General features: G+C 36.1%; 1 protein-coding gene across 4 annotated transcripts in view; it reads right to left on the bottom strand.

Moving 5' to 3' along the window:
* LOC110109905 (probable gamma-aminobutyrate transaminase 3, mitochondrial) overlaps positions 1–17,094 on the bottom strand; it is a 46,956-nt gene that overhangs the window by 10,220 nt on the left and 19,642 nt on the right. For all 4 annotated transcript variants that reach the window (XM_020841120.2, XM_028700210.1, XM_028700209.1 and 1 more), the window contains exons 12-14: positions 5,139–5,186; positions 4,978–5,061; positions 4,807–4,894 (exon numbers count right to left, since the gene is read on the bottom strand). In XM_020841120.2, coding sequence (XP_020696779.2) covers positions 4,807–4,894; positions 4,978–5,061; positions 5,139–5,186 — 220 coding nt within the window. The remainder of the gene's footprint in view (positions 1–4,806; positions 4,895–4,977; positions 5,062–5,138; positions 5,187–17,094) is intronic.

Raw genomic sequence — 17,094 nt, 5'->3', positions numbered from 1 at the left:
CTAGCAAATCAATCACAATATCTAAAGGGAGAGAGAGAAAGAGAGAGACAAAGAAAGGACAAGAAATCACAAATAAAAGATTCAGACTTCACAGTAGAACAAGAAGAATTCTTCCAACAAGAAATATCAATCAATACTTGCAGTACGCTAAAATATTGGATCCAACTACTATACACGAGTTTGTGAGAAAAATAAGAAAGTTATTAAGTAATCACTAATCAACTGTTATTTTCGCTCTTCATATCTGCCTATATTTGTAGTCCTCAAATTTTCCCAAGTGGAAGACCCAAATTGTTGAAATCTCGCAAAAATTACAGTTCCAGGCCCTCGGCGAATGCTGGCTCTCAAATACTTGATGATGGGAAACCAAACAAATAGTTCAAACATTTCAAGTTTTGAGGCAAGTTGATCCTCTGTCTCATCTTCCTTTCATTATTATTGGTCATGTTCCTCGTGGAATACTCAATGCAGCTGCAAAAGATATTTGGATTGAAGGTAGCAAATATAATAATATCAAAATCGTCATAAATAGCATTCAATTTGGGGACTAAACTGTTATTCTATTTTTGTGGAATTGTCCGTTACAATATTTTGGCTCCTAGGAGAGGAATTTTAAAAAGGAGCATATTTAATGCGTAATTAAATAAAAGAAGCGTGATGATTAAATAATTTAAAAATGAACAAAAAGTCAAATTATTTTGCATTTTCTATAGGAAATGCTAAATAATTAAGAAAACTCAAAATAATTTGACGTATTCCATAGAAAATGCTAATTAATTAAGAAAACACCAAATCAATTGACGTTTTCTTAAGGAGAGATAAAAAATTATAATAAGTTACTAATAATTATAAAATCATTTAAAAATCAAACAGGTTCTTCTTGCACTTGATATGGTGGAAGGTAAGCGATTCCAAAAAAAAAACAATCCAGGTTTGAAACTTGTGAAGTATTCACTCTTTTTTTAATCACGAATATAAAAATTTAGTAGAAATACTAAATACTTGGATAATTAATATTTTTTTTATATAATTTTCAATTTCATTAATATTAAAAATAAGTATTTTTTAATTTAAATATTTATATTTTCAAACTGAGTTACTCTCCTAGGATGCGAGCTTGAGCATCTCAAATAAAAAATTGGACACTTACAAAATGAATGGATGCCACATGCTAATAAAATATAAAACGTTATTTATTTGTTAAGTCACGTAATTGTTTTTATGCTTTCTTAAGAAAACTTAAAATCATTTGGCGTTTTCTTAATTAATTAGAGATCGTCAAATAATTTGACATTTTCTTAATTATTTTGCATTTTCTATAAAAAAACACCAAATTATTTGACTTTTTGCTCCTTTTTAAATTATTTAATAATCACACTTCTTTTGCTTTATGACGTATTAAACAAGCTCCTTTTTAAAATTCCTCTGCTCCCAGGAGCATTATGATTCTATTTCAAGATGTTTCTGGTAATAAAATAAACTTCTCTAAATCTTTTTAATTTAACCTGGCAATAGTCAAAATAAAGAAAGGTCTTTCTATTGCTAATCTTTTAGCATGTTCTATTGAAAGACTTCCTTAAAAATATTTGGGTCTTTCTCTTGGCTCTAAAGCATTTCAAAAGAAAATTTGGTTTCCGGTTAAGAAAATTTCACAAAAAAGGTTACATTTCTTACAAAAGAAGGATAGTTTTAACAAATTCTAATTTATCTTCTATTCCTCTCTTATTTTTCATTTTATTTTTCATTTTAAGTTGTTAAATTGGGTCATCAATAAAATTTTCCTTAACAGGATTAGGAAAATTTTATTGGGTAATCAATAAAATTAGCAGGATTAGAAGTTTTGTGGTAAAGCAATGCTGATAAAAAGGGGATCCTTTTGGTCCAAGGGATAATTTGTACACCAAATATTTTGGAGGGCTTTTTGCTAAAAATTGTTGGTTAATGAATGTTTCTCCTCTTTAAATGTTTCCGAAAATACATTCATGTGAACTTTAATTCTTTAGCTAGTAATATTATTAAAAAAGAATAAAAGCTCAAAATAGTCCTCCAACTATTAATAAATACTCAATTTATTCACAGACTTCTATAATGCCCCAAATTTAGTCTCCTGACTATTAGAAAATATCTCAATTTGGTCCGAAGTCCAAAAGTAATAATTAAAATTAACCTCAATAGCTACATATGAGGACATTTTGGATTTGTCATTTATCATATTAAATTAAATATAAAAATTATTTGGTTAATTTTTATTATGATTTTTGTATTTATTTTAACATGATAAATAACAAAAAATCTATAAAAATAGCATAATCTCACATACATCATAATACCCAAAATATCCTCACATTTAACTATTGGAGTTTACTTTAACTGTTACATATAATTTTTTATATGTGATGTGTTTTGAGCAACGCCGTGTCCATTGTCCGCATATTTCGTCGCACTTAATTGGATTTTATAGTGGAGTGTATATGAAGATCAACACTCCAAGTCCCAATTTTCTGAAAACTAGCAAAAACTAAAGTTCCTTATCTCGTAACAACCGCTAACGGAAAATCATAAAAATATCAGGCTTCCTATAGCACCACAGCACCAAAATGTATTACTGTATACAGATCCTGCCATCTACAGTAACAGGAATAACAAAGCCACATAAAGGAACATCTACAACACCCGACTCTTTAAGACCGCAAGCCTCAATTAAAGGACAAGAGTATCCAACAAGGAATAAAGCACAATCCAACATCCAATCAAAACATCCGGACAATAGAAATGAATCAGCCTAACAACCAGCATAGGGAGCCAAACCATACCAAGAAATTAAGAAAGTCATAGAACCAACACAAGAATTAGAGAACACAATCTATTTTATGTAGGGATAATCTAATGGGGATAATTGGAGCTTGGAAAGTCTATCAAAGACATGGCCGTCGATCTACGGCCACGATTGAGTCGATGTACTTCTGAGTCATATTATGTATTTTCTTTATTATTTTATGTTGTATTTGTTTTATTAGTGTTTCTGCTTTTACCAATTACTTAAGGGAGGTCGTATGTAAGCTCATAGGGCATCATCGTCTTTTTATTTTCTTGAGTCATTTGTATGAGGCTAAATATATCCCTCTTGTTCTCTTTTCATGTTAATGATTGAATGATAAAAAATTTCCCCATGCTTAAGTTCTCATGAGGCTTGAGAGAGATTGGAGCGATGTCCCTTGGAGAGGGAATTTGGATCACCCACCAAGCTTGGAGACGGCCGGGTTCGTGGTTCTTCTACATCTAGTCGCTGGCCTAAGGTCTCGCCCAATCCCTAGCCGCCGGCCACCTAATCTCCCCACCTACCCGCCGGCTTCACCACACCACCACCACCCCTCCACCAAAATCCCCATAAGCCTCCAACCTAGCCGCCGGCCCCTCCCACCTCTCCCATCTTCCCTCTACAAATTCAAATCCCTCTTAAATACTTTCCATAAGCAACCACTCTTAATTTAGAAAGGTTTAAATTAAAAATTCAAAATTATTTGAATTTGAAATTCTTTCCTAATTTAGAGAATCTATTTTAGAAAAGATCATAAATTAAATCCTATTTGAATTTCAAATTAATTGGGATTTAATTAAAACTTTCCTAATCTCTAAATCCCAAATTAGCAACCCAAATCACTCCCCACAATCATCTCCTAGCCCATTAATTACATCGGTCCCCCTATAGGATTGAATTAGAAATTATTTCCTAAAGCCCACCTCCCTCTCTTAGAAATAATTCAAACTCCTTCCCCACCTCCTTGGCTGAAATCCCCCATGTCCCTACCTATTTAATTTCTTTCCAAAGATCCTCCCTCTTCTTTGGAAACAAATTAACTCCCCTTCCCCCTCTCTTCCCTCCGCCCCCTCCCTCTTATTTTCTCCTTTAATTATTCTCAATCAAGGATTAATTAAGGATATGTTTGACATGCTTCCCTCCTCAAAAATCAGAAACAAGTTTAATTCCCCTACCTCCATTGGCCGACCACCCCCACCTCTCCACTTCAATTTTGAGAGAAACTTCTTTCTCTCTAACGGAGCTTCAAAGGATTGACATTGATCTTCAGCTACACATCATCCTTCTAAAGCCAATGAATGGCCGATTTGGAGCTTGACTATGGATTTGCTTACGACGAGCAAGGATACGTTAATATCCTCCACTCCACCTTCTTCGATTTCAATCTGGAAGTTGATAGTTCCATCGAAGAGTACGTGGACCGCATTATTTTCACGTTATCAGAGGCCATCGACGAGCAACTTGCCGGCGCCCAGTGGCAAATCATAGCCGAACCTTCCCAAGGGTGAACTTCTTCCCCTTTTCATTTACTTTCCTAATCCCCTAATCTTGTTAGCGGTGATAAGTCTCAAGGAGCCGTGTTTCGCATTCTGCTTAAACTTAGTAAACGTAGGATTGAGTGCACTTTCTATGTTACTATCTTATTGTTAGATTAGGGATTTTTTTGAAAACTACTTCATTTGTATGTTGTTGAATTTCGCTATTGTTTTGATAATTCAAGCGCTTATTATGTAACTTGGCCTAAACGATGTGACCGCTCTTACATTTTAACTAGCTAATAGTCATAATTGTTCTTGTTCTTTTCAAAATCGTGCAAGTTCTTAACGCATTCATTTAAAGCATTGTAGTCTTGCATCATAATAATCATATAAAACTTAAATAAATAACTCTAAAACACAAAGAACAATGAAAGAAGCATCGACTAAGAATAAATCAGCCCAGAATGTCAGTTTGCATCACAAAGAATACTGGAGAAGATATTAACTCACCAAGTTTGCTGCTCTGAGAATGTACAACCTCCGAAATTTCTGGGCTGACAAGGATTGCTCCAATGGGCATGTAAGCAGACGAAAGGGCCTATAGAAACCGTTTAGCTCAAATCAATGCAGATCTAGATGATATTGGCGGTTTAATAGAATTGCCTTTTTTCTTTAACTTACTTTAGCCATGGACACAAGGTCTGGTTGAATATCATATTTCTCACACCCAAACATGGTCCCTAGCCTTCCAAAAGCAGTAATAACCTACAATATAAAATCAATCATTTCATAATAAATTTCTATGAAATCATACTGACTTCCAAGGTTCAATATAAGTCTACCTCGTCAGCAATGAAGAGAATGTCGTACTTTTTTACAACAGCTTGAATCTGCAGATAATTAAAACATATTAGACTGGCATTTTCAAGAGTCTAAAACCTAGCTGAACATGAAAAGATGTTGATGGTGGGCAATTTGAATTATTTGACAAATTTTTAATCAGGCTTCAAGCATTGACGTAACATTTTGGTAATTTTTTTAAAATGCACCGAGAAAGAAAATAAGATTAAGAAGGTATCATCAAAATATCACTTTTAAGTTAAGATATACAGGATTATTTTTCTATTTTGTTGACCTTCAAAGACAATTTTCAGGGGTTTTGGGCATTATTTCCTTTCAAGACAGTGCAAATGCAATCTTTCAGTTTACTAGGCTAGTGAAAGGTTTCCATGGATACCACACAAGAAAAAAAAAATCATTTTCATGTATAATAAAAATCAGGAATGTCTGAAAAATACGTCTCCCGGCACCCTAATCCACACCTTTAATATTTTCAATCAAACAACACCTGTAATTGGTAGACGTTCCCAAAATCAAGAATATTCTCAGTGTACAAAGGTTGTTCTCACGTTGAAAAAAATCTCCATTCATTTGAAGGCCATTACAGTGAAACCAGGTACATGTTCAAAACCATGTTAGCTTAGTGATGTAGATGAGGATCAAGAACAAAGAAGTAGGGCATTAGAAGAACAATTCAAAAGAAGAGGAACGCAGAAAGGTTAAGAGAAGGATATAATTTTGAGCACATTATATATATATAGAAGAGGAACGCAGAAAGGTTAAGAGAAGGATATAATTTTGAGCACATTATATATATATATATATATATATATATATATATATAATTTTGAACACATGCAATAAGAGCAATGGATGCCCTATTTATAGAAATAGTTTTTCCATGACAAGATCATAAATTCAAATCCAATTCTATCTTAAACCTAATTAGTCAATATTTCAAACAAAATATTAACTAAAAGCATTGTTTAAAATTGCATATTCGGAGGCGTGCATCAGTGCTTTTTGGGACTTTCACCTTGCAGCGTGTGCCTCAAGACTACTTATGTGAGGCATTGGCATAGGGGTTAGGTATTAAAAAAAAATCTTATTAATCTAATCTTGCCCCTATCTCTCGATCTCAACCTTCCATGCAAAGCACAAGCTGCACATCCCCAACCTTCTCTCTCGGCTCACATGTTCCAGCTAACCCCCAATCCTCATTGCAGCTTATCGCTTCCTTCGTAGTAGTCGACTGGCTCCTCCTTGCCAAGCTTTATTCTTCAACAAGGGTTAAGGGGCACGTTTTCTTGCCAACAAACTTAGAATTCATTTCCCCTAAACCAAAATTTTTTTAGGGTTTCTTCTTTTGTGATTATTTGCTTGTTAAACTTTTTTTTTAAATTAAATTTTGTTAGGGTTTCTTTAGAACAACAAGAAGTAAGGATTAAAGCGCAACGACACATCAAAATGACCGACAGGGAGACAGCGTAAAAGCTAACATTAGAGGGAATGACAAAATATATGTTTATCTAAAGTGCAAATATTATGAGAAGGAAGTTAAAGGTGATACAAAGATGGAGTGCAGTTCTAGCTCACACGACAATGTTACATGGTGTGCCAAAGTGCCTAATGAGGTGAAAGAGAAGATAAGAGCATATATGAATAAGTAAACAATGTCAAAGCATTTGATACTGACAACTTGATAACATAATAGATTATAGAAGTTATGTTTTAAAATGAAAGTGGATAGGGGCAAAGCTTTCTCATAATCTTTGTTATCAATGTCAAGTAGAGATACAAAAGGACGCATGGATCAATATATGATAAATTCAGAGGATGACGGAGAAAGAGTAGCTCATAAGATGTATGGATATTGGAAAATATTTTTATGAGAATGTTTGAATGGATATTGGAAAATATTTTTATGAGAATGTCATTCCATTTAATGTGGTAACCTCCACTTATTTTAATGTAATTTATTTCATAGGCTTAAGGTCGAGCACTAAAACTATCATTTATATATGATTTGAGAACTTGGGTATTGAAGGATGAGCTGAACAATGCTAAAAAACTCATGAGAATATTAGGATGACTTGGAGTTAAATTGGAATAATGATCATATCTAATGACTAGTCTAATATAAAAAATTGGTTAATATTTTGATTAATAATCTCCATGTCACTATTTTTCTTAAAATCTATTGAATCATCTGATCGGGTCAAGAATGCATAGTACAATGGTGAACTTCTTGAAGTAATCATAGAGGAGATTAGAGAGCATTAGGTGTTACATGTTGCTACAGATAATGCAAATGCATAGGACAGATGAGAATAAAATGGAGGAGAGAAAACATCTATATTAGACACATTTTGTGAGACTATATATATATATATATATATATATATTTTTTTAAAAAAAAAAAAATTTGGGGATTAAAAAAAAAACTTGGTGACTTTCCTCCCAACAAAAATGCCTTAACCAAAGCAACCAAAAGCTAATTCATCCACAATTGTTAATGGATTTTGGCCTTGATGAGTAAATAATCAAGAAGTGACTCTTATGGCTAACCATAACTCGATTTGCAACATCCAATGTGACTCTACAAAGCTTGTTGGAAGCAAGGCAACATTTGGAGGTTATGTTCACTTCCATATAATGGTTAATTGTGTTTGGGTAAAGAAACCTGTGGGAAAATAAGTGGAAGATTATTTTGAATGAAAAAAAAATTGTGAGTATTACAAATACAATAATAATAACAAGGCTGCTGGTTCAAGTTCTGAGGATGATTAATGCACTAAAAAAGCTAGCTATGGACTTCATTTACAATGCAATGGACAAGGCTAAAGATATAATAGCCCGTAATAAGGAGGAGATGAGCTCAGCTATAAAGAGATTTGGGAAATCATTGATGAGAAATGAGAGCTTCAACTCCATCGTCATTTGCATGCTGTGAGATATTACCTTAATCCTTGTGATATCTAGAAATTCCAGAATAGATGCTTCCTTTGGGTTATTGAGAGAGCAGTTAGGGCATTGTGGGGTCCACTCCTTTATCCTTATCTTTATTCAGAATTCATAACAGAGCCTATGGAGAATTCGGCACAGTAACAGAAGCAATGTACAGTGCAATTGTCTGGAATTTCCATTCATGCAAACAAGCCATCAGAAGGAAAGTTTGGGACAATGCACTGCTAAAGGTTTCGGTATCCAGAATCCCTGTTACTGGGGGCGGCACAGTGCCTGCTGGCATTGTAGATCAATTCGGCACTGTACAGAAGTTGGCACAGTGACTGGGAAGTTCGCAGCATTCGACCACTGTATAGAAGTTGGCACAGTGCAGTGGATTCCGAAAGAGTAGGGAGAAGCAAGTTATGCAATGCAGGAGAATTTGGATGCAGGAATTAAAAGATATTTGAAAACAATTATTAAAAATTTGAATGTGATTAATATAGAACTATATGATGAATTGTAAATTGATGAACGTTGCAAACTAATTGTGGAAACAGTGAGGGAAAATTTAGAGATTAACTTGGAGAAGAAAGATTAAAAGATTAGTTTGGAGGAAGAAGTATTTCACTAAAGGAAGAATAATAGAGAATCGAAGGAAAAGAAGGAAGGTAAGTATTTTGGTATATTCTTAGTTATGGTTTAACTTTCTAAAAAGACAATAATGATTTCTAAAGCAAGTATATCAATTGTTACCAATTGTATGTAGGAATTATTGGAATATATGCAGAAGGGAGGTTTGAGTTGACTTATAATAGAAGAAGAATAAGAAGTAAAGGATTGGAAGAAGCAACTCGTCAAGAAGGTAAGTTATATAAAGTAGTGATAATTTCAATGATTATAAATATTTTTGGTAGAGTCCTAATGTCTTGTGAATGTATTGATAACTGAAAATGAATTATGTTAATTTTATTAGTAATCATGAAAATACATTGAGGTATTCACAATTTCATACCTTTGAAAATAGGTAAATTTTGATGAAGGACTACGAGAGGAAGAGCAAAAGACTAGTGTAAGAGTGAAAAGCAAATAACTGGAAGAGGTCAGCCGAAGTCACCGGAGGAGCTAAGGCCAAATACCCCAATCTAATGCAGGAAGAACAGGACACAAATGGCATGAGGCATTAGCACCAAAAAGATCCATGAGACAAAGCGTTAAGCTAACACATGGAGCTAGAATGCAAATCAAAAGGTGCAAGAGGCGCAACACATGCGAGCACATGCCCAAGTAGAGATGAACTATTGTCATTGGAAGTGGAGCAAATACAGACGTGGAGCTTCACATATGGAAGATCCAAGCAGGAGGGAGCACCATGCACGGAATGTGCAAGAGCAGAGATAATCCTGTCAAAACCGTTATATCTATATAAACAAACATACAAGGAAATAGTTTAGTTAGACTGGTAGCACAAAAAAGTTAGGTTTTCAACATATGAATCAATAAAAAATGATTATATATTCAATAAATTCATAAAAATAATAATATGCATGAAAATATAATCAAAGCCTCCCTTTTTAACCATCTAGATTCTTCACTGTAGTTCTACAATAATTACAGAATATCTATCATGACAAGTACCTCATTTTAAAGAAAAAAAAAATAAAAGAAGATACCAGTAGTTCTACAATAATTACAGAATATCTATCATGACCAGTACCGCATTTTAAAGAAAAAATAAATAAAAGAAGATACCAGTTAAAAGTAAAAAGATGATAAAGGTACTAATAACTAAAAGAACAAGACGCATGTTATTTATTATTTCCTCTTTCATCAAGCATGTCTATGTAAAGGACTGTTGACCCTAATACTAGTGTCGGGATCGAGTCGACCGCGCAAGGTGGGCTTCAAAAGCGAAAGAGCTCGAAATCGCGCAAAAACTCACCCGACGCGTGTCGACCGAAAATCCATAATCGTCGGGTTGACCTCCGTTTGTGAAACGGACAGCGCCGATGCGTCTGGGGAACCGGAAACAACTAAGATCGACATCCATATTGATGGGGTTCGTCGATCGGCGAAAAATTAAATTTTCGGAGCTCAAATCGAGGCGACGATGTGTGCGAGTGGCGATGCGGCGACCAACTCAATGAAATATTAAAATTTTATTTTTATTTTGTGCAATATAATTAAAAAAATTTAGAAAGAGAGGGAGAGAAAGAGTTTCTTTTAAATAAGAAAATGAATTTTCTTTAAATAAAAATCCAAATAAATACCCAAAATGCCCCTCACTTAACACGACTCCAAGCCGCCGGCCTCCCTCCTCCCTCCAAGCCAAGGTTTCCCACCGTCGTCGTTATTTGCCGTCGTCTCCTCGATTACTGCACAACCAAAGTAAAAAGCCCGACACTAGCATTTTACATTTCTATGCATGAAATAAGTACTCGTGACCGCTTTTGTTAGCGAGCGAGGAAATTTAAGTACCCATGACCGCTCTTATCAGCGAGCGGGAAAATATGTATGCATGAAATATAAGTACCAGTGACCGCTTTTTTTAGCAAGCAGAGAAATTTGTTATTTGTAAAAGAATTGTTTAAGTACACATCACTGCTTTTAGGCGGGGAAAATGTTGTGCTTTAGACATGTCCTTAAAGACCCCATAACCGCTTTTGTTAGCGAGCGGGGAACGAGGCTGCGGCCGCGGTGTCATTTGACGCCTACCATGACTGCCTTTCTTGGCAGACTGGAAGACCTTACACACTCCGATGCAGCCCCCTACGCGGGGACGACGCCGGAGTGCTGCCGAATTTTTTAACAAGAACCCCTGACTTAGAAAAAAAAATCTAAAATCCACCTAAAATTCTAAGTCAACAAAAAAATAAAACACACGACACCCTAGGCTCCCGACACTGGAAAAAAATATATAAAAAAAATACAAATCAATGTGAAATGCAACATATAGTGAGTATTCAAGGGAATTAGTTGTTCGTCAATAGGTAAGAATCAAACCTCTTCCTCCTAGTGCCTTTGTACATACCAAAGCTCCTTACAGAAATGGGATGGGAAGAAATGAATTGAAACCCCCTCCTATTTATAACATTGAACTTGAATTATTCGCGGGCCCCACCAGCCTAGGATCCCTTGCTACAAGACATGGAAGGTACACTTGTGGGCTCCACCATCCTAGGATCCCCTTGCTACAAGACAGAGAAGGTACACATGTGAGCCCCACCTGCTTAGAATCCTAAGATGTTGTTCGAGGCTTTAGCCTTGGATTCCTATCAGAGTATTCACCAATAAGTGAAATACGAGCGTAAATACACCCGGATACGGCTGGTAGTTATGTTAAAAGGGGGGGGGGGTTAAAAGCAAAAGCAAAAGTAAAAATAATTACCTTTCCTACAAAATGCTTTTGTGTTCATTGTAAACACGTAGGAATCCCTGCACATCCTCGATAATTTTTTTGGTTGAACCCTTTGTGATAAGATAAAAAAATGTCCGTCACATTGCAAGTTACAGGTGTTCTAAATAGTATGCGCGCCAGCTAGTAAAGTTAGACAGCTCGTACATCTCGTGAACATATGTCTTCAAAAAGAGACAAAATAGCGCACTCTTATGTGTCACGGGTTGTACGACTCCTAATCAAAATATGCACATCACACAAAATCACTGAAAAGAGTGTCGCATACGAGCTGAAGAATTTAATAAGTGACATGTGACGAACTCAAACATACAAGATATAACAATCAATAAGTGCAAATATTTGCAGAGTTGTAGGAGACCCGTCATATATGCAAAGTGTCATATACGCACAAAATGTTATATGAGTACAACGAATGTGAGCACTTACGATCTACTGAGGAAGACTCGTCATATACCCAATGTATTGACCACAAACAAAATGTCAAATAACTACGACGAATGCAAATACTACGAACTGTCGTAAGGGACCCGTCATGTCCTCAGAATGCTACCCTCAAACAAATAAAGAAGACCTTCAACAAGGGCAGGCTCCTACGAGCCAAAAGCAGGAGATTAGTTAGTGCACTACAATTTACCTACACAAATCATGCAAGTAGTGCGCTGTCATGACCTGGCCCGGCTAGCCCGATTATATCGGGGCAGGAACAGACGATCGTACGGAAGAGCATAATACATAACATATTTTCATTTAAAACTTAAGGTTAGAACATAAAACCATTACCATTTTGGTACTTCCGGATTAACATGCAACATGAAAATTTTATTCCATTTAAATCTTTTCATTTCCTTTCAATTTCCTTTCATATTTATTTCATTTATTCATATACTTTAATTTCTTTTCAAGAATGCATGAAATGTAAGCATGAAACTGTAGGGTACTTTAAAGCATGAATATCAAAATATTTGACAGTAAATAAAATATTTGACAAGAAAATAATTACATGAAATTGCATTCTAAGCATAAAAATTTTAAAGCACTTATAAATTTAACTGGGTTCTGAACACCTACCTCAAAGCAAATACGGTACGTCACTTCGACAAAGTCTTTCACTTCACACCTTAATGATCACCACCGGAGTAATCCTTTCGTCGTCCTCTTCGTTTTGACGTAACTTTCTCGCCGGAAAAACATCGCCGGAGCGCCCTCGCGGAAGCCGCCGTCCGCCCGTCCGTCCGCCTCTCCCGTTCGGTCCGCTTGTTTGCGTGAAAATGAGAAGGGAGGAGGGGTCGGTTATGCCTAATAAAAGAATTTAGGTTTGCTAATTACCATACTAGCCTCACTTAAATGGATTTGGCCTTAATACAAATGAGGGGTAAAGTTGTCATTACGAAACTTTGTTAAATTTTAATTCCTAAAATAGGCAAAATCAGGTATGGGTTATTTATATCAAAATGATCAGAATTTCGCGTAGGATTTTCTAAAATTATTTCCGTTGAATTCCGTTAACCTTGAAAATTTTACTTAAACCTCGTCGCGACGCTTTAAAAAGCGTGCGAAGCCTAAAATAGCATTTGCAGGTTTTACAATTCTCCTCCCTTATAAAAATTTCGTCCTCGAAATTTAAGATAAGCTTAGGAAAACATACCTTAGTCAAATATGTGAGGGTAGGTCTCCCTCATCCCTGATTCCTCCTCCCAAGTGGCATCATTCTCAGAACTGTGCTTCCAAAGCACCTTAACAAAAGGAATCGCTCAGCTCCTCAACTGCTTAACCTCAAAGTCAAGAATCTTTTCTGGTTCGTTAACAAAAGTCAAGTCAGGTTGAATGTCTACCACATCAGTATTAATCCTCTGAGCCTCATCTGAAATATATTTCCTTAAGGAGAAAATATGAAACACATTATGTACTCCACTCATGTGTGCTGGTAGAATTAACCTGTAGGCCACCTTTCCAATTCTTTCTGAAATCTCAAAAGGACCTACAAATCTTGGACTCAGCTTTCCTACTTTACCAAACCTCTTCACTCCCTTCATTGGACTGACTTTGAGAAATACAAACTCTCCAACATCAAACTCAACTGATCGGTGCTTGGCATCATAATATTTCTTTTGTCTGTCCTGCACTGCCCTCAATCTATCTCTGATCAATCTAATCTTTTATGTAGCATCATCAACCAAATCAGCACCAATTATTTTCCTTTCTCCTGTCTCAGCCCAATTTAAAGGTGTCCTACACCTTCTCCCATACAAAACCTCGTATGGAGCCATACCAATACTTGCTTGGAAGCTATTGTTGTAGAAAAATTCAATCAATGGTACATATGCCTCCCACTTACCATTAAAATCCAGAACACATAATCTGAGCAAATCTTCTAAGGTCTAGATGGTTCTTTCTGACTGCCCATCTGTCTGAGGGTGAAAAGCTGTACTAAAGGTAAGCCTAGTGCCCAAAGCTTCCTGAACATTCTTCTAAAATCTGGAAGTGAATCTCCCATCACGATCTGACACTATAGTCTTAGGTACTCCATATAATCTGACAATCTGATCAACATATAAACTTCCTAATTTCTCAACAGGATCAAACTGTTTGATAGGTATAAAATGTGCAGATTTAGTCAACCTATCAATAATCACCCATAAAGTATCACTTCCTCTTCTGGATCTGGGAAAACCAACCACAAAATCCATAGCAATGGGTAAGGGCTGTAAAAATCCTCCTGGCTTCTGGAGCTCAGTTTTAACGATTTGACATGAAATACATTTGGATATTGTATCTGCTACACTTCTCTTCATTCCTGGCCACCAAAACACCTGCTTCAAATCCTGATACATCTTATTACTGCCTGAGTGAATGGTGTAACTGGAGTAGTGAGCTTCTTGAAGAACTTCTTTCCTCAAATCATCCACATCTGGAATGCACAATCTGCCCTTATATCGAAGCAATCTATCACCATCAAGCTCAAAATCTTCAATGTGACATACACTAACCATATCTAGTATCTTCTTAAAATCTGCATCAAGTGGCAAAGCTTCTCGTACCCTTTCTGGAAAGGTTGACGTAATTGTAGTCTGATTCAACCTTATAATTTCTGCATCACTGGGCTGAACCACTGAAATCTCCAACTTCTCCAAATCTCTTATCAACTCCTGCTGCTGTGTAATCATCCAGTTTGCACTACCTGAATTCTTTCTGCTCAAAGCATAAGCAACCACATTTGCTTTGCCCGGATGATATTGAATATCCAACTCATAATCCTTTATGAGTTCTAGCCATCTCCTCTGCCTTAGATTCAATTCCTTCTGAGTGAAGATATACTTCAAACTCTGGTGGTCAGTAAAAACTTCACACCGAACTCCGTACAAGTAATGCCTCCAAATCTTCAAGGCAAAAACTACCGCTACTAACTCCAGATCGTGGGTTGGGTAATTCCCTAATGATTCTTCAATTGCCTAGAAGCATAGGCAATGACTCTCCCATTCTGCATCAGTACACAACCCAACCCTTTATGTGAGGCATCACTGTAAAGCTGAAACCCATCTGTCCCTGAGGGAATAGTCAACACTGGAGCAGTTATCAAACACTGCTTCAACCTCTGAAAAGCTTCCTCACACTGAGCTGTCCAATCAAACTTTACTGCTTTCTGAGTCAATCTGGATAGTGGCATTGCTATCTGTGAAAATCCCTCAACAAACCTCCTGTAGTAACCTGCCAATCCCAAAAAGCTCCTAACCTCAGTCACTGTAGCAGGTCTTGGCCAGTCTGCTATTGCTTGCACCTTATGCTGATCCACAGATATCTTCCCCTCAGAAATCACATGCCCCAAGAATTTAACACTCTTCAACCAAAACTCGCATTTGGAGAATTTAGCATACAAGTCATTATCTTTTAAGGTATACAATACTGACCTTAAATGATTTGCATGCATCCTTTCATCTGGGGAGTACACAAGTATATCATCTATGAATACAATCACGAATAGATCTAAAGAAGGCTGAAAGATTCTATTCATGAGATCCATAAATACTGCAGGGGCATTTGTCAAACCAAAGGGCATTACTACAAACTCATAATGCCCATATCTGGTACTGAAAGCAGTCTTTGCAATGTCCTCCTCTCTAATCCTGAGCTGATGATACCCTGACCTCAAGTCAATCTTAGAAAACACTGAAGCACCCTCCAACTGATCAAACAAATCATCTATCCTGGGAAGAGGATACTTGTTCTTCACTGTCAACTTGTTCAGCTCTCTGTAATCTATACAAAGTCTCAGGCTTCCATCCTTCTTCTTCACAAATAATACAGGAGCACCCCAAGGAGAGGTACTAGGTCGGATGAAACCCTTCTCAAGCAACTCTTCCAGTTGCTCCTTCAACTCCTTAAGCTCCTTAATCGCCATTCTGTAAGGAGCTCTAGCAACAGGTTCAGCTCCTGCCACTAACTCAATAGAGAAATCTATTTCTCTACTTGGAGGTAAACCAGGTAGATCATCTGAAAACACTTCTGGGAATTCCTGAACAATTGGAATATCCTTCAAATCTCTTTCTTCCTTCTTCTCCTCCTTAACATAAGCCAAGAAGCCTTCACAACCTTTCTTTAACATCTGAAAGGCCTTCAAGGACGAGGGGTCAACATATGCATAAATTAAAAACATTTACAATTAGAAACTAATTCATTTAATTAAACAAGTCATAACATAAAATGTCATTTTTCTTTTCCATAAACATTGCTATCCTTTCATTCTTTTCTTTAATATTTTTCACATGCAATGCAAAGTGCAAAATGATTATGCTAAATGTATAACCCGTCCCGGAAGTACCCCTTTTTCGTACTGATCAGGTACGCAGTCAAATTTTTTTGGCCATTTCCTTTACCATTTGAATTTTACAAGCCCCATTACCATTTGGCTTTTGTAAGCCCCTTTACCATTACCATTTTGGTACTTCCGGATTAACATGCAACATGAAAATTTTATTCCATTTAAATCTTTTCATTTCCTTTCAATTTCCTTTCATATTTATTTCATTTATTCATATACCTTAATTTCTTTTCAAGAATGCATGAAATGTAAGCATGAAACTGTAGGGTACTTTAAAGCATGAATATAAAAATATTTGACAGTAAATAAAATATTTGACAAGAAAATAATTACATAAAATTGCATTCTAAGCATAAAAATTTTAAAGCACTTATAAATTTAACTGGGTTCTGAACACCTACATCAAAGCAAATACGGTACGTCACTTCGACAAAGTCTTTTACTTCACACCTTAATGATCACCAACGGAGTAATCCTTTCGTCGTCCTCTTCATTTTGACGTAACTTTCTCACCGGAAAAATGTCGCCGGAGCGCCCTCGCGGAATCCGCCGTCCGGCTGTCCGTCCGACTGTCCCGTTCAGTCCGCTCGTTTGCTTGAAAATGAGAAGGGAGGAGGGGTCGGTTATGCCTAATAAAAGAATTTGGGTTTGCTAATTACCATACTACCCTCACTTAAATGGATTTGGCCTTAATACAAATGAGGGGTAAAGTTGTCATTACGAAACTTTGTTAAATTTTAATTCCTAAAATAGTCAAAATCATGTATGGGTTATTTAT

This window comes from Dendrobium catenatum, unplaced genomic scaffold (assembly GCF_001605985.2).
Source record: "Dendrobium catenatum unplaced genomic scaffold, ASM160598v2 fragScaff_scaffold_1470, whole genome shotgun sequence".
In the NCBI taxonomy this organism is placed as follows: domain Eukaryota; kingdom Viridiplantae; phylum Streptophyta; class Magnoliopsida; order Asparagales; family Orchidaceae; genus Dendrobium; species Dendrobium catenatum.
The sequence above is the reverse complement of the archived record's forward strand: the minus strand, read 5'-3'. Positions and strand labels throughout refer to the sequence as shown.